At 36.9% G+C, this 22,058-nt stretch overlaps 1 protein-coding gene across 4 annotated transcripts in view; it reads left to right on the forward strand.

Annotated features, from left to right (window-relative positions):
- The window catches only part of LOC109055359 (ubiquitin carboxyl-terminal hydrolase 33), a 29,873-nt gene that overhangs the window by 6,115 nt on the left and 1,700 nt on the right, over nucleotides 1-22,058 (forward strand). For 3 of the 4 annotated variants that reach the window (XM_042717931.1, XM_042717930.1, XM_042717933.1), the window contains exons 4-24: nucleotides 67-129; nucleotides 2,326-2,478; nucleotides 2,913-3,018; nucleotides 3,108-3,177; nucleotides 3,292-3,405; nucleotides 3,501-3,579; nucleotides 7,663-8,065; nucleotides 10,373-10,510; nucleotides 12,892-13,004; nucleotides 13,574-13,597; nucleotides 14,184-14,356; nucleotides 15,193-15,263; nucleotides 15,467-15,500; nucleotides 15,585-15,630; nucleotides 16,201-16,381; nucleotides 16,760-16,886; nucleotides 17,791-17,960; nucleotides 18,419-18,500; nucleotides 18,588-18,696; nucleotides 21,325-21,427; nucleotides 21,614-21,682. In XM_042717931.1, the coding sequence (XP_042573865.1) occupies nucleotides 67-129; nucleotides 2,326-2,478; nucleotides 2,913-3,018; nucleotides 3,108-3,177; nucleotides 3,292-3,405; nucleotides 3,501-3,579; nucleotides 7,663-8,065; nucleotides 10,373-10,510; nucleotides 12,892-13,004; nucleotides 13,574-13,597; nucleotides 14,184-14,356; nucleotides 15,193-15,263; nucleotides 15,467-15,500; nucleotides 15,585-15,630; nucleotides 16,201-16,381; nucleotides 16,760-16,886; nucleotides 17,791-17,960; nucleotides 18,419-18,500; nucleotides 18,588-18,696; nucleotides 21,325-21,427; nucleotides 21,614-21,682 (2,428 nt within the window). The remainder of the gene's footprint in view (nucleotides 1-66; nucleotides 130-2,325; nucleotides 2,479-2,912; nucleotides 3,019-3,107; nucleotides 3,178-3,291; nucleotides 3,406-3,500; nucleotides 3,580-7,662; nucleotides 8,066-10,372; nucleotides 10,511-12,891; nucleotides 13,005-13,573; nucleotides 13,598-14,183; nucleotides 14,357-15,192; nucleotides 15,264-15,466; nucleotides 15,501-15,584; nucleotides 15,631-16,200; nucleotides 16,382-16,759; nucleotides 16,887-17,790; nucleotides 17,961-18,418; nucleotides 18,501-18,587; nucleotides 18,697-21,324; nucleotides 21,428-21,613; nucleotides 21,683-22,058) is intronic. The other variant, XM_042717932.1, reaches the window with a different exon arrangement.

The following is a 22,058-nucleotide window of genomic DNA, read 5'->3' on the forward strand; positions in this document are numbered from 1 at the left end:
AGTGAAAGTTAGTTTATAGTGAAGCCTATAGAGTATAATTTCATTTCATGAATATCTTTCATTCAGAATGGCTGTTCATATGTTGGCTGTGGGGAATCACATGCAGACCACAGCACTGTCCACTCTCAGGTTAGTCATCTTATTCTTTTGTTCTACTGTTTCTATGTAATAATTATTCAAATTAATGTGCTTTATATTGTAATTACAGTAATTTACTAAATTTTATTGTTTAAGTTTATTTTACGTGAGTGTACTTACAGCTTAAGATGTTCTCACCCACAGTGAGTATAGCATTACAGCTCTACAATTACTTTTGTAGGTTGATTTAGACAGGTGAATCTGATCCCTGATCACATGTGTCATTGTGTTGATTTCACGTTTTTTTTTCTGATTGTGACTGGAGACTTAAATGATGCAATGAATCAATGAAGTGTGATTTGAATTCCAGGCTGGCCTGTGGGTGAACTCATCCATTATTAATCAGCGCTCCAGTGGGGATCTCCCTTCCCACTAAAGCCCATTTTGATTACCCATTACTAAAACCCCATAATGCTCTCAAAACACCCTTGTGACTGTGAGAGTGACTGAGAGAAGACAGAGCATCAGCCGTACTTCCACCACAATAACCTGAGTTTGCTGCAGTAAACAAAATTCAGCCATGTTTTTTCCTTTCACTGTGCTATTTTCCTCTAGCAGGGTGCTTGTTCACCTACAAAAGTGTTTTTGTAGGTGAACAAGGATGTTCCCCTGACAAAAAACCCAATGAGATTTTTCCATTGGCTTTTGGATTATTGCGAAAAATAAGTGTTGTGACCAATGAAAACATAAGATTTGATTCGTAATGATAATTTTTACCAAAAGGAACACAGATGTAGCAGAAAACATCTGGGTCATGTTTGCCGTTTCTTCTGTTACTGGCCATAATTCTAACCTTAGGCATAAAATAATTTCTTTAGAGTCATTCATACATGTAAAAATCAGCCAAGAATTCAACAAATAGTTTTAACCTGGCTCAGAGGAAGATAGAAATCATGTGATTGTTTATCTTTGATTAAGGGATGGTACAAGACTTATTACTTTATAAATAGATGTTGTTGGAAGAATGATGCTAAATGATGATCATATTTTTTTGTGAGGTGTTTTGTGGTGGTGCAAAAAGGCAGTATTTTTGGAATCAGCACCTCGAAATTAGTAAAAAGAAAAGAGTATTAAATGTCATTCAGCAAATATTATGTAGGGTGATGTTTTTATTATTTTTTTATTTTATCATTTTTTTCAATTGTGTAAATTGCCAGGATCATGAGTGCATTGGGCATACCACAATTTATTATGTAGATTATAATTAGAATTCAAATGGATATGGGCATGTACAACATCCTATCCATCACTGAAATGCAGATTTTGGCAGGGTTTGTATTTTGGCGCAGCTCTCATAAATGTTTGAACTTCCCCTGTCTGGCTGCAGTTGCACCAGTTCTAGTGCCGCAGTGAAAGCCAATCCAGACCCGTGAATAATGTAGAGACCCCTTAGCCCTCGCTGTGTGCATGCCCAGGCTTCACATCGCCATTTCCCATTTCCCCTGGTACATATTCGCTCTTGTTGCAACACACTTGTGTTTTGCCCTAAATTATGAAGAGTCTCTCTGTTGCATTGTAGCCTTCATATATGGAGAAAGAGCTCAGGACTCAGACTGCCTTTATTTAGGAAGTAAAATGGCACTGATATAGAAATTTTGGCTTAATGAATAGCAGCAGAGATTTTAAATCTATACTGTTTTGTGAGATGTTAATAAAAAACGGGTTCACATCACAATAAAGCTTCAGTGTAGAATTTGACATGTTTTAAATCATTCAAAACTATTTAAGCCATTAAATAAAGATTTAAACAGAACCAATGATTTTTTTTTCCCCATGCAAAACAACTGTAGGGCGATTACTGGTTGATTTTAGTTGTAATATTTATTGGTTAATTTACAAAATGTATAACAGGATTTGAACCCATCCCCCATGCAAGTTATTAAATTACACCACTAGACAGATTCACAGTCAGCAAATTGGTAATTGGCATAAAAAAAGTGTTTTCTGGATAAATTGGGGATTTTTTTTCTAGCTTTCCAATTCAGATGAATGCTAATGCTTCTGCTACTACTACTACTAATTATTATCATCAAAGAAGCAGATATTGATATGCTCACTGATGTATTGTGCAGCTCTGGGGGGCATTTTTTTTTTTTTTTTTTTTTTTGCATTTTGAATTTTAAACTTGCAGATAAGCCTTTATTTCCATGTAAATGACTATCTAAGCTCTGTGGCTTTTTCTTCCAGGAGACACGGCACAACCTGACGGTGAATCTGACCACTTTGAGAGTGTGGTGCTATGCTTGTACCAAGGAGGTTTTCCTGGAAAGAAAACTGGGTCCACATGCACAGTTGCCCAGCGCTGCCATGCCCATCTCCCCAGTACAGACCCCCAGCCCGGTCAGAACTCTTATGCAACTTTCTGTGAATGCAAAGCAAAGTTTAGAAGTTTGGTTGTGCTTCGATAAAATACTCCTTTATATTTAAAACATTGCCTTTGCTATTTAAACATGACTATAAATGTTTGCATTGAAGACAAGGAAAATCACAGTCTCAATATGCAAATATTTGTAAAAAGCAAACACGAGTCACAATTCAGTATGTAAATTTTGTCATCATTTTTGTCAGTTATATCAGCGGTGATGGAGATTTGTTTTAATTTAATTTAATTAAAATCTCTAATAATTGATTTTGAGATTGCAGGTTTTCTGAACATTGTTTAGGGGCACATGAGTACAATTTTTTTTTTTTTTTTTTTTTTTTTTTTTTTTTTTTTTTTTTTTTTTTTTTTTTTTTTAATCTTCATCTTCTTCCATGGTCTTTCTGGTTCTCAGGACCCCAAAGCTCCTGGGAGCCCCACCTCGCTGAGAGTTCCTCCAGCAGGAACCTGTGATGACCTGGATATGGAGACTGAAGAGGAGGATGAACTGAGGACCAGAGGTCCTTCATCTCTCATGCCTGGTGTTCTGTGCATTTGCTCTGCATTCCACACTGTCAGTCTGAACCTTGTCGTCTGTTCCTCCTCACAGGTCTGACTGGACTGAAGAACATTGGCAATACCTGCTACATGAACGCAGCTCTCCAGGCGCTTTCCAACTGGTAAGAATCCCAATAATCAATAGTGTTTTAAACTATCCTAAGTATCCTAATTGTTCTCTTTGAGTCTAGTTTTGCTCTGGTTTAATCAATCTCTCTTTCTGGATTATCTTCTAGTCCTCCACTGACACAGTTTTTCCTGGACTGTGGTGGTCTGGTGAAGACCGACAAGAAGCCAGCGCTATGCAAGAGCTATCAGAAACTCATCACAGACCTTTGGCACAAAAACAGGTACATTCCTCTCTTGCCATTTCCTATTTTTCAGGTATTTTTTTCCTCTTTGCAATTTTTTTTACTCTCTTTGCTCTTGTTTTGTGTGGCTGCAGGAACTCCTACGTTGTTCCTACAAATCTATTCCAGGGCATTAAGGCTGTAAACCCAATGTTTCGTGGTTATTCCCAACAGGTATGTTTTCTTAAATTAATTTGTGTTAAAGCATTAGGGATGCACAGAAATTAAAATCATGGTTTATATTCTCGTTCAAATGTTTGGGGGTCAGTCATATTTATATTTTATAACAGAGAACAAACAAAAAACTTACTGACCACAAACATTTGAACATTAATTTATTTTAAAATAGATTTATTCTAAATAAATCTAAAAAATAAAACACTAAAAATGCTTTAAATGCTACAAGTGACTTTAAGCATCACAGCATTATAGTGTACAGTATAAAAAATACATTTATTTCGAGGTTTGCGGAAGATTACATTTACCAGTGTTATTAAATTATTAATGATTTTATCGATTAGATGATGGCAAGGGTAATCTAAATGTTTTAGTGTTCATGCACTTATGTCTTGTAATATTGTCAGATAAATAAACAGTATTGACTATGATATGATAATATGATTGGCTGTTAATGATATGATACCAAGTATTTGTGAAATGTATTTTTTTTATGCATGTTTTAATTGAGTAAATGTCTTGTGCAAAACTTTATTTGACAAATAGGTAGTTTAATTTTAAGGTAATTGTTGTATTTAAAAATGTAATTAATACAGATTTTTTTTTTTTTGAAAGATTTATTTATGACGTTTTATGCCTTTATTTAGATAGGACAGTATAGGTCGACAGGAAGCGAAGTGGGTGAGAGAGAGGGGGATGGGATTGGAAAATATCCGCAAGCCGGGACTCAAACTCAGGACGCCTGAAGTGCAAAGGCACTGTATGTCGGCACGCTGCCAAAGAGGCCGTCTGTGCCAACATTACCACAGTTTTTAATGGTGAATTTGTATTAGATCTTAAAACACAGAATCCAGAAAAAAATTTCGAAAAAAGACAATTTCATAAACCATATTATTGTTAAAAAATATAAATAATTAAATTGTCAAATTTTATGAACTTAGTTGATTAAACATGCATTTTCATGATTCTGATTTAATAAAACTCTTACACTGGTATCCAGAGTGAATAAAACATAAAACACAGAGTTTGGGAAAAATAAAACTGATTTCATAGGGCCCTAGAATTCTAATTAAAAATAATTTTTCATATAGGCTCACCCTGACCAGCGCAACATAGTTTGCCAGTGGTGCAATTTTGAGGCGGGACTTTCTGTTCAGTTTACCCAGTGGCAGACGAGGTCAAACTCGAATGATCCTGCTTGCTGTGGGAATTTCCTCTGAGAGCCTTATTCTCACTTCGCTATTTCTCCTTTCCACCCTTCTTCTTATCATACTTTGTCCTCTAGCTGCATTTAAGAAGACCCATTTTTATTCTTGATGATGAGTTATTCTATTCTCTTAAATGGGGCACAATCTGATTCAGAGTTTCTCTAGATATTTGATCACCTCCAACCACTGGAAAACATCCATTGTCATGCCTGGCTGGAGAGGAAGGTCAGTTGGAGAATTAGTGTTGACATGAATGGGCCATCATAGGCTATTCAGAGACTGTAGGAAACATCGATCTCATTTTCAGGCTCACTTTCATGAAGCCCAGATAGACTGTGGACTCCTGTAGAGGGGACTTTCAAAGTCAATGAATGCTTTGTTTTAAAGTCATTCCCTCTGCAAAGTATAAAGAGAAATGGGCATTAATACCACCAATTGAATACCACCGGGAAACCTTTTGTCCTTGTACTGCATTGACATAATACAGCGATGGCCTTCTGGTCTCATGTACTGTGTCCTGTTGTTGTAAACTTGTTTGCCTACCAGGATTCTTAATACCAGGATGCTAGAATGCCAGTTGGCCAAGTTGCCATGTAGATGAGCCAGTAATGACTAATGTTCTCATAAGCTTCAGCTGTTCCTATGGAGATGGGGGTCCCTGTGGGTCCCTGGCTAATCTGCGTTATACAACGTGAGCCTCCATGCGTGTTGCATTCTTTTGATAATGCCTGGAAACATTTGGTCAAAGAGTGTGTGATTGTCTGTGCACATGCCAGAATCTGACCGTCAAGTTTAATGGACAAGTCAACAAGACAAACGTAATTAAAGGGGAAGTTAACCTGAAAAATTAAAATACTGTCATTATTTATTGGCCGATATATCAGTACTTTAATCTTGGAAACCTCCTATTATTGGAAAGCTACATTTACAGAATAATTCATGGTCAACTGATAATAATACTGAGACCTGCACATGACAGGAACAAGATATTGTGACCATGTAGTTTTTTCCATAATTTGAACTAAATTGTAGTTCTGAAATAAAACAAGGGAACAAATTTATAAAATGGAAACACAGATAAATAAATCATAAGAATGTATTCTTAATTTGTGCCCATTATATCTATGTCATTTGTGGGGCATCATAAAATAAGGTGTTCCAGGAACTAGAAATATTTAATATTGTGTGACGTTACATCCACACCACTAAGTGGCGGTGTGAGCCCAAGATACTGCAATATTGACCAATGCAACATAAACATTACCTATAAAGTGTAACTTTAAAGGGGTCATATGATGTTGCTAAAAAGCACATTATTTTGTGAATTTGGTGTAATGAAATGTGTTATGCGGTTTAAGGTTCAAAAAGACATTATTTTCCACATGCTGTACATTATTGTTTCTCCTCTATGCCCCCATTTGTTATCGGAGAAACGACAGGCAACAAGTGCTACTCTACACCAGCGGTTCTCAATTCCAGTCCTCGTGCCCCACAGCTCTGCATATTTTGCATGTCTCTTTTTGTTAACACATCTAATTCAGATAATCAGCTTGTTAGAAGTGAGCTCCGTGGATGAACTGTGTTCCCATTGACATGGTCCCTACACAGTGTTCATTGCTTCCTGCTCCCTGAACAGGGAAATATGTTGAAGTTTACTTCACTTCGGAACATTCATTCACGGATTTGCTCTGCGCAACGTCTTCACACACGACCAAGTGTGATATTATATACTTCTGTTAATGAATATAATTTAAATTCACGTCTCGCACACGTCAATGCACTTTGAATGAAACAAGTAAATTTGCTTCGAACTGGACTCATGGCGGAATATCCTGTGATGTCCACTTCGCAGGGCACTTACGTTCGAATAGAACAAACGTCTGAAGCGAAAAGAGAAACATACAAAATATGCAGAGCAGGGGGAGGGAAGACTGGAATTGAGAACCGCTGCTCTACACTGCTCAAAACTCACGTTTGAATCATCAGTGGCAAAACCTTTACATATGTAAACGTACTTACAGACTGTGAGTCAGAAGCGCTGGCATTGTAGTCTTCTCTCCCAGGATCAGGAAACAGTCCTCCATAAAATGCGTTGCACACATCTAAATATTTGTGTTGAACTGTTCTGGAACAGTGTTGTAAATACAACTTAACCACTGATTTCTAGTTGTGTCCTCCTTTGGAAGGCCAAACAAAGTATTTTCGCTTTCACAATGAAACAGCGTTTTCACAACATGGCACCGGCGGCAACAGTTACGCCTTCTTTCCTTGCGTGAACATTTGGGTGGCATTATGCAAATCTTCCCACATAGTGACGTAGACATGTGGGGGCGTGTTTAAATGAGGCATTTTAGGAGGGCGTGGATGAGTCTGAAGTTTTATAAAGAATATCTCTTTGGATTTGAGACTTTAGTCTTTGCAACTTTACAGATCTTCTTTATGCACCAAGAGCTTGTAACACTCCAAAGAGAAAGGAAAACTTAAAATCGCATCATATGACCCCTTTAAAGCCCGTTCATATCAAGAATGATACTAAAAAGATAACTAATAATACATGTAGCATTTGTCTGCTGCTTTAAATGCTAAAGCTCTTTAAAGACAAGTGGATTCTGATTGGCTATCAAACTTTTTATCTTTCATCAGCTGGAAAAAAAAGTATTTCTGAAAATGATTCAAACTATATTGTTTCTGTTTTGTCCCCCGCATACACACACACTGTAGCTGTGGTCTGAACTTCCCCATTTTTATAGTTAGCGTAATTAATAAAACTTTATAGTTATAGTTTTGGTCCTTGGTGAGTTTATTAGTTTACTAGTTTGCACTAGTTTGTTCTTATTTTGCAAAACATTCATCAAAACCTGTCTCTATTTTGGACTCCCAGGAGTTCCTGCGTTGTCTGATGGATCAACTCCACGAGGAGCTCAAGGAGCCCATTCCTGAACCCGAGGACCCAAACCAGGCTGTGGCCATGGATGACGGTCCCGACGAGGACAACCACAGCCAATCAGATGACTTCCAGTCCTGTGAGTCTTGCGGAAGCAGCGATCGTGTTGATAGCGAAGGCCCCAGAGTCCCAGAAGACATCAATGAAGCTGAGATGCTGATTTCAGAGCAGAACCAAAACAACCGAGACTGGCAGAAAGAGAAGAATCTCATCAACAACCTGTACCGTGCCGGTTCCCATGGCGACCTGGATAAAGACGTGGACACGACCAATGAGTCGAGGCCAATAATCAGCAGCCAAGGATCCATTAAAGCCCAGGGCCGAAATTCTGGTAAATGCAAGGCTGTTACTTCTATGCAGTTTTTTTAACATGTAAACGAACAGCCTTACAGGCTGGAATAAACGCATATTGAAGTTTGTATTTTTCTGCACTAATGTTAACGGATTAAATCGTTCACACAGCACACGGTGGTCTGGCAGTGAGTTTTATGAGTGGTGCGTCTGCAGCAGTGCAGAGATTGTTTCCACACCGAGTTTCCTGTGCTGAAGTAAAGTGACAGCGCATTGTTTTCGGTAAATAGGAACATGGATTGACATGAAAATTTAGTAATTACCATAAATGCGTATAATTAAAGTCTGCTGTGTTTCACAGTCAACATATATGGCTTTTTAAAGAGCACTTTTAGATAAACAAGGCAAGAATAGATGACACCCGTGGAGGTAGGAAAACAAAGTTCTTTATGAACAGTAGGGCTGGACCAGAATATTCGATTATTGGAATATTTGTTTGGTTGGTTGGCATTCGAGTTTCAATTTTGAGATTCAAATAATCTTTTTTTTTTTTTTTTTTTAACACCTGGCATCCCCCGTGAAACAGTTCCCATTTGTCCTTGGATATGAATAGCCCATTAGTGAATGTCATGATTCAGTTCATCTGGATGAGAAGACAAAAATGTCAAAGACCTCAGCTGTGTGGGAGCACTTAGTGAGGACAAGACAAAGGCAGTGTGCCAAATATGTGATATGAAACTGGTCTACCACAACAGCACATCACGTTTGAAAAAGCACCTGAGTTTTGTAAGTAGTACGCCTTTTGTTGGTTTAAAAAAAACGAACTGCTTTTATCCGGCATGTTAATCAGCAATTTTGATAAAATGCTAAAATGCTAAAAACGTGCACTTATTTTGCTTGGAAAATACTTGCGAATACGGCAGTCATAAAAAAAAAAGTACAGTAGCCCAGCCTAATACTAATTTGTCTATATTAAAAGTATTGCTCTTGGGGAAGTCCTAAGGTTGTGGGTTTGAGTCTCGGGCCGGCAATACCACGACTGAGGTGCCCTTGAGCAAGGCACTGAGCCCCCAACTGCTCCCCGGGTGCCGCAACATAAATGGCTGCCCACTGCTCCGGGTGTGTGTTCACGGTGTGTGTGTGTTCACTGCTGTGTGTGTGCACTTTGGATGGGTTAAATGCAGAGCACCAATTCTGAGTATGGGTCACCGTACATCACGTCACGTTACTCTTATCAGACCTGTGTGTTTTGTATCACTAGCGCAGTGCAGTGTCCGCTCTCGGATCATATAAGCACTGCTCGCGTGAGGCATCCAGTGTAGACAGGTTCTATTGTATTTTGCAGCACCTCTCTCGTCCGGTGTAAACACGGAGAAGAATATGTTCAGCCCCTCCCTCTGAAGCTTTGAATATTCGGTGTTGATTACTACCGAAGCTTTGAAGCTCAAAAAATGGTATTCGGACCAGCCCTAATGAACAGAAGGATTGCTTGTAATAAAGATTTAAATACAAAAGGAAAGGCAGTAGAGCTGTCTTTTTCTGTCTATGGTAAGTTTTAATTTAGATTGTTTGTGATAACATAAGAAAAGTAGTTTGAATGTTTTGCCACTTGCTTGAGCCACTTAATAACACGGTAATCTAGAAGTAAATGCAAAAGTAAAAAGCATTTAATGTTTTGCTTATATTTATTGCGTTCAAACATGTCTATGAAAGATTGTATTACTGAACTATGTAAAAAAATAATCAAAATGCTGAAAAAATATTTTCAGTAAAAATGTGTAAAAGGCTGCCTCACATACAACTCACAAAATCAGGCTTGAGCTGTGTGTAAGCTATTGCGCAACAATTGCATGATTGTAAAAAGAAAAATTTACTGCATGATCAAAAGTTTTGGTGAGATAAATTAAATCAAATTAAAAGTCTCCCCTCACAAGAGAACAATTCCTCCCATTTTCAAAAATGAAATTCAGGCCCTGAATAAATGTCTTAAAATCTTGATTGGAGTATCAGTGTAAATAATTCTACATGATAAAAAGAATTCTAAAAAAGATTGTTAACTGTGATTGTATCGGCAAATACTGGCCTCAAAAATCCTGATCGAAGCACCCCTAATGGGCATGGTTAAGTTTGCACCTGCTCAGTTATTCTGCATTCCAATGTTTTCATGTTTTTTACTCATGTCAAACCTTGACAGACAATTTGCAATTGCAAGCTTTTTTGAACCACTGATATGAACTACAAAATACCTTCATTTTGGCCAGATTTTTGAAGTAGTTGAAATATATTGTTACCAGTGGTCATTTTGCTTGCTTTTATTGACTGACTTCTTTGTTTCCACCTTGTTCAGACTCAAACCCTGAAATCCAGCTCAGCAGTACCATCAGACCACACAGTCCCAATGGAAATGAGGGTGTCACATCTAGATTGTCCAGCAGTCCCCCCAAATCCTCAATGTGGCCAAACCTGAGCTCTACTCACAAGAAAGGTACCAGAATTTGAGTAGGAAGCACTTTGGGACAGTTTAGGAGTTATGCACTAGTTGAATTAAATGTATTCATTAATGATGCACTGAAATGAAGATATTGGACCAAAACCAAAATTTAAGGATGCACTTTGCTGAAAACCAAAACCAAAAATAAATGTCTTTTAGTGGTATTTCAACTCCTGATGTTCATACAGGTTTATTTCATGGTGTAACTACTAATGAGAAAGAGATAATCGGTTCATGTGCTGCTTGAATTGAGTTACTACAGTGATCTGTCATGTCACGTTAAAGAGCATCAGAACCACATTTATTGTTTGTAGTTTGTGATTAAATTGAGAGAATTTGAAAGCTGAGACTTTGTTTCATATTAAGTTAACAAAACACAAAGCTCATTGTGATTCTTGGTTGGCAGCTGTACCTCCAATAATGTTTAGTGAAGTTTGTGCATCAACGGAAAACAGCATAGACTAAAAGATTGATCTTTAGATTTAAGAATCCATAGCAGTATTGATTAAAACGCCTCGTGACTAAACAAAGGGTGCCAATGTGAGTGTGCACACCGACATGCAAAACGCGACTCAAAAAAATGCCTCAGGCTTGGTTTTTTGTTTGTTTGATGCGCCACGATAAAAACTGGCCAACCAATGAGATTGGCGCTTTTGATCACATGCCTGGAGCTGCTAAAGTTACATTAAAACACGACTTGGTGGTGCTCAAACACAAAACGGTCTTGCCGAGCACACTTGATACCTAACGACAAAGAGGAAGTAAGTAGACCAAGAAGATGCATTGAGGCAAGATGAATGTAGATCTGCTGGTCTCATTGGTGTCTGAAAACAAAGGGCTTAATGACATACACAACAGCGACTACAAAAATCTCGATAAGAGGTAGTTGTTATGGAAAGGAATTGCAGATCAAATAGGATTCAATCTGTTTTTCATTAAGCACCATCTAATGTTCGGGAGTGAATTTGCACGTTCACTCGGCTCGTCACCAGCGAAAATCGCTTTGGTATGAACACAAAAGACACGTCGAAAAACATTAAGCTTGCGCGATAATTGTCCCGGTGTGTACGAGGCTTTACTGTTTCTGTCAACTATTTTTGGTTGCTAAAATTTTGCTGCATCACTAGTATTATAGGGGTCACAGATTTTTTTTTTTTGGTCCTTTTTTGTGGCCAGCCTAAGGCACACCTGTGCAATAATCATGCTGTCTAAACAGCATCTTGATATGCCACACCTGTGAGGTGGATGGATTATCTCGGGAAAGGAGAAGTGCTCACTAACACAGATTTAGACAGATTTGTGAACAATATTTGAGAGAAAGAGGCCTTTTGTGTACATAGAAAAAATCTTAGATCTTTGAATTCAGCTCATGAAAAATGGGGGCAAAAACAAAAGTGTTGCGTTTATAATTTTGTTCAGTGTATATAGTCTGGCGAGTAAACAAAAAAATTATATATATATATATATATATATATATATATATATATATACACTCTTAACATCAGTCAGTCAAGCATTATAAATATATTATAATAAGTATAACTTTAGTAATTAGAATTAAAACTTGGTAACCATGTGTGAATGCATATTAGTAATCTTAACTAAACTTAGGACTGGTGGTAGTGCTTTTTTGGTCATTTAGTGTTTCTGTAAAAAATGGGAAAAAACTATTAGTTATACTGATAAGATAAAAATCATACTATGAATTTTACTAAGAACAATATAAAACGCACTAAAGATTAACAAGCTGCTGGATTCATGAATAGTAATCATGTTGTCTGTCTGCATTAGCTCAAACTGATTTGCTGAAATCAAAACAGGGAGGATAATGGATGAGCGCCAGCCAATGAGATTGTCGTTTGCGCATTAGCTCTGCCTACTACTGGAGAACCCGGCAGTTCTTAAAAGCTGAAGAATTCCAAAAGAACTCCGTTATTTTGACAGACAAACACAAAGACCATTGTTTACGTTTAAGACTCTCTCGCGTGCTCTCTCTCTCTTGGAGTGTAAGAAAAAAGCATAGCGCCGGCGATTCGTGCGCCTTTACACTAGAGTTGACAGTACGTACGTCAAACACAGGTGCACTGCGCGTCCATTGGGATGAACTGAAAAATATCACAAATCGGCTGATGAATAGAGAAACTCTGAAGTGCTCAGTCACTTGTTCGGTGAGGGAAAATATATCTGTGCTAAACTTATACTTAGCCTCCAACTCACACACTGGCAAGTAAAATCGAAGAATTTATTAGCCAGTGGTTAATATTAGACATCATTCGGTCTCCCAGGGTGAAGATTTAGTTGCATATTCAAGTGATTTACTTGCAATGTAGAGGGTTGCATTGATTCTAAATGGTTGTGATGTGTAATGTTGGCAGTACCCTCGTTCACCCCACCAAAGAGCAAGCGGCAGAGGAAATATCGCAGCATCATCTCTGAAGTGTTCGACGGCACCATTGTCAGCTCAGTTCAGTGCCTGACCTGTGACAGGGTGAGTGATCGGTGTGTTTTTCAACCTAAAATTCCCCCAAATAACCTCACTTTAATAAACAAAGAGAAAACAAGCATTTGATTCTTCAGTTGGCAGAGAAAGGTCCTTAATTTTAAAACTGACAGAGGTCTGAGTGTGGATATGCTATCATTAAAGCACTTTATTCTTGGAGTGAGAGCTTCTGTGAGTAGAATTTTGTCATAATTTTACTCTTGACTAAAATAGCTTATACATTTTTTTCTTCTTTTTTTAAATTAATACTTTTATTCAGCAAGGGGTAAAGAAATTGATCAGTCATGTTACAAAAGACTTATATTTCAAACAAATGCAGTTCTTTTGAACTTGTTCATCAAAGAATACTGAAATACAATACCATGGTTTCCACAAAACTCTTTAGAAGTGCACCTGTTTTTTATGCATATTACAGTGATTTCTGAAGGATCATGTGACACTGAATGCTGAAGATTCATTACAGGAATAAATTATACTTTAAAATGTATAAAAAATAGGAAGCAGTTATTAAATTGTAAAAAATATTTCATAATATTACTGTTTTTACTGTGTTTTAGATCAAAGATGTAAATGCAGCCTTGGTGAGCATAAGAGACTTTTTAAAAACCTTTAAAAACAATTATAGAGTTGAACACAAGTGTATCTTATATATTTTATATAATTTTTGATGGTCATGTGCAAAATGATTTGATAATCATGTGAAAAAATAATCACACTTTTAGTATTCACTTCATTATCATTGTCTACTTATGTAGTTCATTCACGAACATAAGTAATTTTGATATTAATATCAACATTGTTTGCATATGAAAAACTGGTTACACTTTATTTTAAGGTGTCCTAGTTACAGTGTAATTATACATTTAAATACTGAGTAATATTACTTAACTACATGTACTCACTATATGATTATGGTTTGGCTTCAGGTTCCTTGCATGTAATTATGCAAAATAAATTGTTATTATAATAGTAAGCATATGTAACGTGTAACAAGGACACCTTAAAATAAAGTGTTACCAAAAAATTATCAACTATAATAGAAGAAAATGGACATTTGAGCTATTTTGCAGTTGCTTTAATGGCTTTGATATTGTTTCTGACAGTAGTTGCAGTTACAGATTAGCATTTTAAATTATGCTCCTCTGTTGCTTGTCCTTCCTTTCTCAGGTTTCGGTGACTTTGGAGAACTTCCAGGACATCTCTCTGCCCATCCCAGGGAAAGAGGACCTTGCTAAGCTGCATTCTTCCTCCCACCAGACAGCTCTAGTCAAGGCTGGTTCGTGTGGAGAAGCCTACGCCCCTCAAGGCTGGATTGCTTTTGTCATGGAATATATCAAGAGGTGTTATGCTGACATTTCTTTTATGTGAGACTGTACCCTTGTGAAAAAGTACTCTGGATCATACTTTTAAAAAAGAGCTGCGAGTAAATTAAAATGTATTATAGTTTACATTAAAATGAAATGCAGTTAGTTGAGTTTAAGAATGTGTTTTCGACCCAGTTCAGTAGGATTTAAGTACTTCTTTCTATGTAATTTCATCATTTATTCTGTTACACTTGAAATACGAATGTATTGATAAGCATCTATGGTCAACTAAACTATATTTAAGTCAATTCTATTTGAACTTGTATGTTAATTTGTTTGTAATTACACATTTTTTATATTTAAAATATAATATATTAACTTTCATTATAATGTTTAACAACATACTACAATTAAAATGATAAGCAATTACTTTACATGTGCTTTAGTATGTTAGTATGTACGGCTTTAAAGCATGACAAGGTTAATAAAATTATTTAAAATGTACTTAAGAAATAGTAATATTTATAGTAATTTGACATTACTAAAAAGTGCATTATCAAAAGTGTACGTAAGTCTGTTAAGAACCAGTCATAAAAATTGTACTCTTAAGAGGATATTTATATATAAAATTGTGTTCTGAAGACGAACAAAGCTTTTACAGGTTTGTGATTAATGACAATTTTTTTATTTTGGGGTGGAGTATCCCTTTAAGTGCTGGCCTGAGTCGTTATGTCCATAAAATATAATTAAGTAATTTGCAAGTATTTAAGCATGTACATAACTTCTATACTATTGTATCATTGTAAAGAGTCTTAACATGTTTGTTTTGAATGATTGACCCTCACTGTTTATTTCTGCTCATTGATTTTTAGTTGGTTCTGGGGGCCTGTGGTCACGCTGCAGGACTGTCTGGCTGCCTTTTTTGCAAGGGATGAACTAAAAGGTTTGACCTTTTTTTTCTTTCCCTTTCTCAAAGTGAAGTTTCTAATCAGTAGAACCTGTTGGATAGGTGATTGTGCTGTTATAGTTTGAGTCTCAGCTCTAGGAAAAGAAGAAGAATATGGATATATTCATGGCATTTGGTGTTAATATTTAACATATCATTAGTGTAATTCTTACAGGTTGTGTGTTGTTGTTGTTTTTCAGGAGACAACATGTACAGCTGTGAGAAATGCAAGAAGTTAGTATGAACTTGTTGGAGAACTTATTGAAGTTGATGGTTGCAGAAATTAAAGTATTAATGTTGATTCTTTGGTTGTTTCAGGTTACGGAATGGGGTCAAATTCTGCAAAGTTCAGAGTTTGCCAGAGGTAGGTACACAGATGAGCTATTGTGGTTATTATACAGGGTTTGGCACCACATTATTATTTTTAAGAGTATAAAAAGACATCATATTTACACAGGAAGTACACAAAATAATAAAAACACCATAAATATAGTCCACAATGTCTTGGCCTTGTACCAAGTCTGTCTGAAAGGAACACAAAACCTGGGCCTTTGATCAATAATAGTAATATAATGGGTAATAAGGTCTGGTGAGTCATCTGTTTCCTACATCCAGTGCATTTATGTTTAGAGAGAGACTAAGAATGCCTTCAAAATATAATATCGGCTGCCGTCTGTCTGGTAAATATGCTCAGGGACCTGTAATGGCAAGAGCAGCCGTCTTATGGGAGTCGTTAGATCTGCTGATTCTTCAGTACGTCTTTTTACTGGGCCACCATGATAAAAAACCTCAATTGGTAGTACCACACAGTCATGCTGTACAAATTGCCCAAGTAGTTATATTGTTATATGAACAGGCATGGCAGGTTTTTATTGTTGGAAACTGTCAGCAAAATGTGATTTTCTGCTTTGTTGAAATTTTGTCTCCCCAACAGATTCTGTGCATTCATCTCAAGCGCTTCAGACATGAACTTATGTTCTCCACCAAAATCAGCACTCATGTATCCTTCCCTTTGGAGGGCCTCGAAATGCAGCCCTTCCTGGCCAAGGACTGCTCCGCCCAGACCACCACATATGACCTGCTGTCAGTCATCTGTCACCACGGCACTGCCAGCAGTAAGTCTTTTAGACCAGGGAGATGGTCATAAATGTTTGTTTTCTTTTTATAAATTAATGTATCATTTACAGCAGTTACACTATGTAATATAAATTATTATTGTTTGGTAAATTATTAAAAAAAAAATATATATATATATATATATATATATATATATATATATATAATTTTAGAAATAAATGTAATAAATTATTGAGATTTATTTCACATTACTATAAGAGCTGTGTAAGTGGTTTCAGATAGTGAACAGTGTTTTATATTAATTCCATAATAGGGGAGTGGGAACAGAAAATGAGCAATTCTGATTCGAACACCGATGCATACATGGGCACCACAGCTCAGTGTGTGTGATATTTTTAATGTGATTTTTGCTTTAGGTGGCCACTATATTGCCTATTGTCGGAACGAGCTGAACCAGCTGTGGTACGAGTTTGATGACCAGAGTGTTACTGAGGTGCCTGAGTCCTGCGTTCAAAATGCTGAGGCATATGTGCTCTTTTACAAGTAAGACCATTTACAAACCAAGATTTATTTATAGCTTCTAACCCTAATTCTACTAACATCCCTCATATAAACTTTCAAACATAATCTTTAAAATTATATTGTTACATGAATATATATTGTATAATAAATAACAGTAAATTTTGGTAATATCTCAGTTGCGTTTGTATGCATGTATATGAAATTAAAATAAACAAATAAAAATTATAAATAAATTGATTGATTTAAATAAATAGATACAATTTTTAATTAACATAAGTAAATGAATGATTTACTTAAAAAAATAAATACAACTAACAATGCAGTACTATTATGAGTAGAACAGGAATGAAATAATGTAACCTGATTTGATAGAAACTAAATATTTTGTGGTATTTACAATTTTTTAGTATAATTGGATCTTTATGCTAGAAACTACACAGATGGCTTCTCAATTTTAGGATCGGGTCCCTTGCATGATGATCTTCAAATGTAGGAAAGCGTGGCATCTAAAAGATTAAAAATCCCTTGCCTATGCAACCCGTTAAAATGTAATGGAATAAGGCCTTGCAAAGTGGCTAATGGCTAAATAATCTTAATTTAAAATGGCATTTTTTATTGTTTTTTTTTTTGTTGTTGTTGTTGTAATTTTGCATTATTTATTAAATAGAGTGAGTTTTAAATCTATTAAATAATATGACTTCTCATAATTATGTTTGCCTATTGATTCTTTTTCCAGTATTTCCTGGTTTAGTCATGAACAAACAATGATTTAAGATGCAGCTGTTTTGTAGGTAGAAAAGCTCAAGGTTATGTTGAGCAGGACAAACGGCCTTGAGTCTGAGTGTAAATCTCAGTGCTGTGGTGAAACGTTTGTGTTGACAGTTGCTTCAATGGTGCTGATGTCACTTGTGTGTGTGTGTAACAGGAAGAGTAATGATGAGACTCAGAAGGAGAGGCGGAAGGTGACCAGTCTGCTCAACATGATGGAGCCAAGCCTCCTGCAGTTCTACATCTCCCGCCAGTGGCTGAACAAGTTCAAAACCTTCGCTGAGCCAGGACCCATCTCCAACCATGACTTCCTGTGTCCCCATGGAGGTGAGGACCACTCTTATGAAGATCTAGGCATTTCCCACTTGACCATTATAAAGTATTTTATACACCACAGATAGGACTCCACACCAGATGTAATTGCAGATTCCACCAGCATTACAAAAGTCAAGTGCTGCCACAACCTTTTCACTGATTATGTTTGTTTTTACTCTCTTCCTCTCCTTTTCACTTAAAAAGTGCAGTACGAGGTCAGCGAATAAATGTGAATCTCTTCAGAAAGCATTTTCGTCCCCTTGATCTGATTTGTTTGAACTGAGTCAAATGAATTTGAAGGAAAAGATCTGACAGAGGAACTAAGATATAAGAAGTTCCCTATGAATTATTTATAAATCTTCTTGCATGCTGTTTCATGTTGACTTTCAGGGTACAGTTTTTTTGTCATACGAGTAGGAAAACTAATTATCTGTTGGTTAAAACCTCTTGTTTTTCTTCTTCTCCAACAGGAATTCCACCAAATAAAGCCTCGTTTGTTGACGATCTTGTTATGATGCTTCCACAAAATGTATGGGACCATCTGTATAGCAGGTAAAAATTGTTAACTGCTCTTTTCATAACTTCCAGTGGAAGTTCAGTTTCTTATTAAATGCTAATTGGTGGCTCGTTGTCTAATAGGTATGGAGGAGGCCCTGCTGTCAATCACTTGTATGTCTGCCACACCTGCCAGAATGAGATCGAGAAGCTGGAAAAACGCCGCAAGAATGAGCTGGACATGTTTGTTCGGGTAGGAGCCGCATTGACATCCTAGATTAAGAGGACATGTAGAGAGAAAAATGTCTGCTCTTTTTGGGTTGGTCTAACGCCTCTTAATAGGGCCTTTCACACTGCTTTAGTTCCAGAACTAAATGTACAATACTAAAGTACTGGGATGATTTTGCGTAATCTGTTTCCCAGTACCATTTAAAGGGTTGCATTCGCAACGACAGTGTGTACTAGTAAGTGACGTAAGCCTGTCGACAGTGATGTCATTTGTGCGCGGCGTTCAACATGGAAACAAAGATGAACAATGTTAACAACACGCTGTGATCGGAGCTGTGTTTTTGTTGTGTCTCGTGGGTTTCACAATAATGGACATGGAATGTTGATGTATACGTAAAGCGATTGAAAGAACGGAAAGGAGGACTAAGATTCTCCAATGACAACAGGCAGTGCTACATTTGCTACAAGTGCCTGCACTTCAGCGTCCGTCCATCTATCGCTATTCATCATACTTGCTAAATAAGTTGACACAATGTTTACAGTGTGTTTACATGGCTTTTTAAATCATGGCGGGTGAGGGCGCTTTCAAACGCGTCTGGACAATCAATGTCTACTTACGTCACGGATAGTACCGGTTGTGTTTGTTAGACCCTGCTCTGGAGTAGGAGCTAATTTGGTTCTCGAAAAAGGCAGTCTGGTATTAAAATCGCACCCAGTTCCGGAGGTGCGAGAATGCAAAGAAGTGGGTGTTTGTGGTTTTGGTTTTGGTTCTTTTAATTTGGTTAGGTTGGTATGGTATGAAAGGCCCTGTTGTGTGCACAGATCTCACACCCACCACCAACACCCTCTCAGACTGAGAACAGAAGTGTGACCCCTGCCCCTCCCCCCAAAATTGTGCTCATTATTAATTCATGAGAACAAAAGAGCTTGATTTCAGCCAGAGATGCTTTGCTTAGTTTAAGTTAAGGCCAAATAAAGGAGGCCAAATGACTGATAATATAGACTTTCATGTAGTTATGTTCCTATATTCAAATTTTCTCCGATACCAGCTGATAACCAGACATTTAGGGCTGCAAGTAATGATTAATGTCACCATTGATTCATTTGTAATTATTAATTAAACAGTATTCTGATGTTTTGGGCAGCTTGGGTCTTACACCTTTCCCATAGCAGTTGACAATGTAGCCTCTACTATTTTTCATATTTGTTTTCTTCATAGAAATGCATTATTCCTTACTTTAAAGAGCCGTGACTGGCGAATGTTTTCACTTCACAGTGCACAGATACAATTAATCAACAACAAAATTTGTTGTCTACTATTTGCATTCTAGATTATTAGTGATTTGTTGTTGTAGCCCTGAAGCTGATAATAATTTTCTTGTAATGGTTAATAATGTCTGATATCAACAGTATGTTTTATCAACAGTACCAATTATTTCCATTTTCCATTTCAACAAGTACATCATTCTGTTACTCACTGAATTTTTTCTAGGGCACCTTTTAAATTTAGATCACCTTTGCTATCACCTTTTAAAGTACATTTTTAAAATAACGAATAATTTAACCACCCTGTTAAAGGCCAGATTTTGTAAACAGGGCAAATAGCGATGGAGCACAATACCATAAAAGCGTGGATAGGAAGGGAAAATTCTGTGGGTAATTTACTGACAAGGTGCACATTAAAGAACACAGACGCAACATCTCATTTCCATAATGACCAGCGCAGTCTACCAAGAGCAGTGCAAGTTACTGCCTGCTTTAAAGTGCCCCTATTATGGCATTTTTACGGTTCCTAATAGTATTACATGCATGCAAGGTCAAAAATGGTTTCGTTTTCTCAAAATATGCATTTAATATCACCTCATTTTCCAGCGATTCTCAAACGATTCGTTTGAAGCAGTTCAATGATTGAGTCTCTCTAAACCCCTCCTTTCTGTAAGCCTGCTCTGCTCTGATTGGTCAGATGGCCCAGTCTGTTGTGATTGGTCTACCGGCAGCATTATAGAAAGCAGTAACTTGTGTAAGCCATAGACAGCAATGTAGCTCACTAGGATTTGGAACAGAGCTTCTGTCTCAGGCCCCATTTACACTAGTGCGTTTTCGTTTTAAAACGGCATTTTAGAATGAAAACGATCCTCGTCTACACTGCCGTTTCCGCTGCGTTTCAGAAACGATCTGCGTTTACACTACACATCAATATGAATAGGTAGATTCCCTATTATTTAGAACGTGGACGCGTCTACATGCTTGGAGCGATCGAATGGGGAATCTACCTGTACATCTCTGGTACAAGCACATGATGTTATTGTTTACACGGTCGTCAAGGATATGCAGAGCGAATGTGGGCAGCCACGCCTTCGTTTTCAAAAGTCTCCGTTTTGGTCCGTTTACACTGAAACGCAAACCCGGAGTTTTCAAACTAAAACGGGGTCTGCAAGTGTTTTCAGAAGTCTAGTGTAAACGACAGGCATAACCGTAGCAAAAGTTATGCGTTTTAAAACGAAAACACACTAGTGCACACGGGGCCTCAGTTTATGGTGTTATTGTTTGGCTGCAGTGAATAGGATGATATTTTATAAAGAAACACTCAAGTAATGGTATCTCTCTCTTCATGTTTTTTTATCTTTCCCCATCTTTTCTGTCCTTCATGTAGCTCAATAAGGCGTTTCAGGAGGAGGAGTCTCCTGTGGTGATATACTGTATCACCATGCAGTGGTTCCGGGAATGGGAAGCCTTTGTCAAAGGCAAGGACATTGGTAAGTCTCATCCTTGCTGCTGACACTTCTAAAGTATCTGAAAGTTTGAAACTGAATATTAGCATTATGTTTTGCAGTTATTGATGACTAAGGAGTTCTTGAAGAATTTCATTATAGATTTTGTTTGCTTTTCTCTTTTGTTTTGGGTATTTGGTGTGTTTCTGATGATGGTCTTGTATCTTTCAGACCCACCAGGACCAATTGATAACTCCAAGATTGCAGTAAATAAAAATGGACACATCACATTAAAACCAGGTAATGTTTACCATCAGGATTTTTTTTTTTTTTTTTTACATTTGTCATTTCTTTTAAAGTCACCGTAAAATTCATAACCCCTTTTGCTAAACCGAATAACCAATTCTGTCATCATGTTGTTCTAAACCTCTATGATTTTCTTTCTTCAATGAAACATACCATAACATAACATAATAGAACCTGAAAGTTCCTCACAATATTTTTAAGGTTGAATAACATCAGGTTAAGTCATTTTTGAGTGAACTGTCCTTTTAGTAAAGTAAATCAGGCCAATATTAGCTTTACATTTCAAACAAAAGCTGCACAGTAATGGTTAAAATGATTGATTAATTGTGATTATTAATCACAGTTGTTTTATTTGGGAAACGTCTTTTTA

The sequence above is a fragment of the Cyprinus carpio genome, chromosome B2 (assembly GCF_018340385.1).
Source record: "Cyprinus carpio isolate SPL01 chromosome B2, ASM1834038v1, whole genome shotgun sequence".
In the NCBI taxonomy this organism is placed as follows: Eukaryota; Metazoa; Chordata; class Actinopteri; order Cypriniformes; family Cyprinidae; genus Cyprinus; species Cyprinus carpio.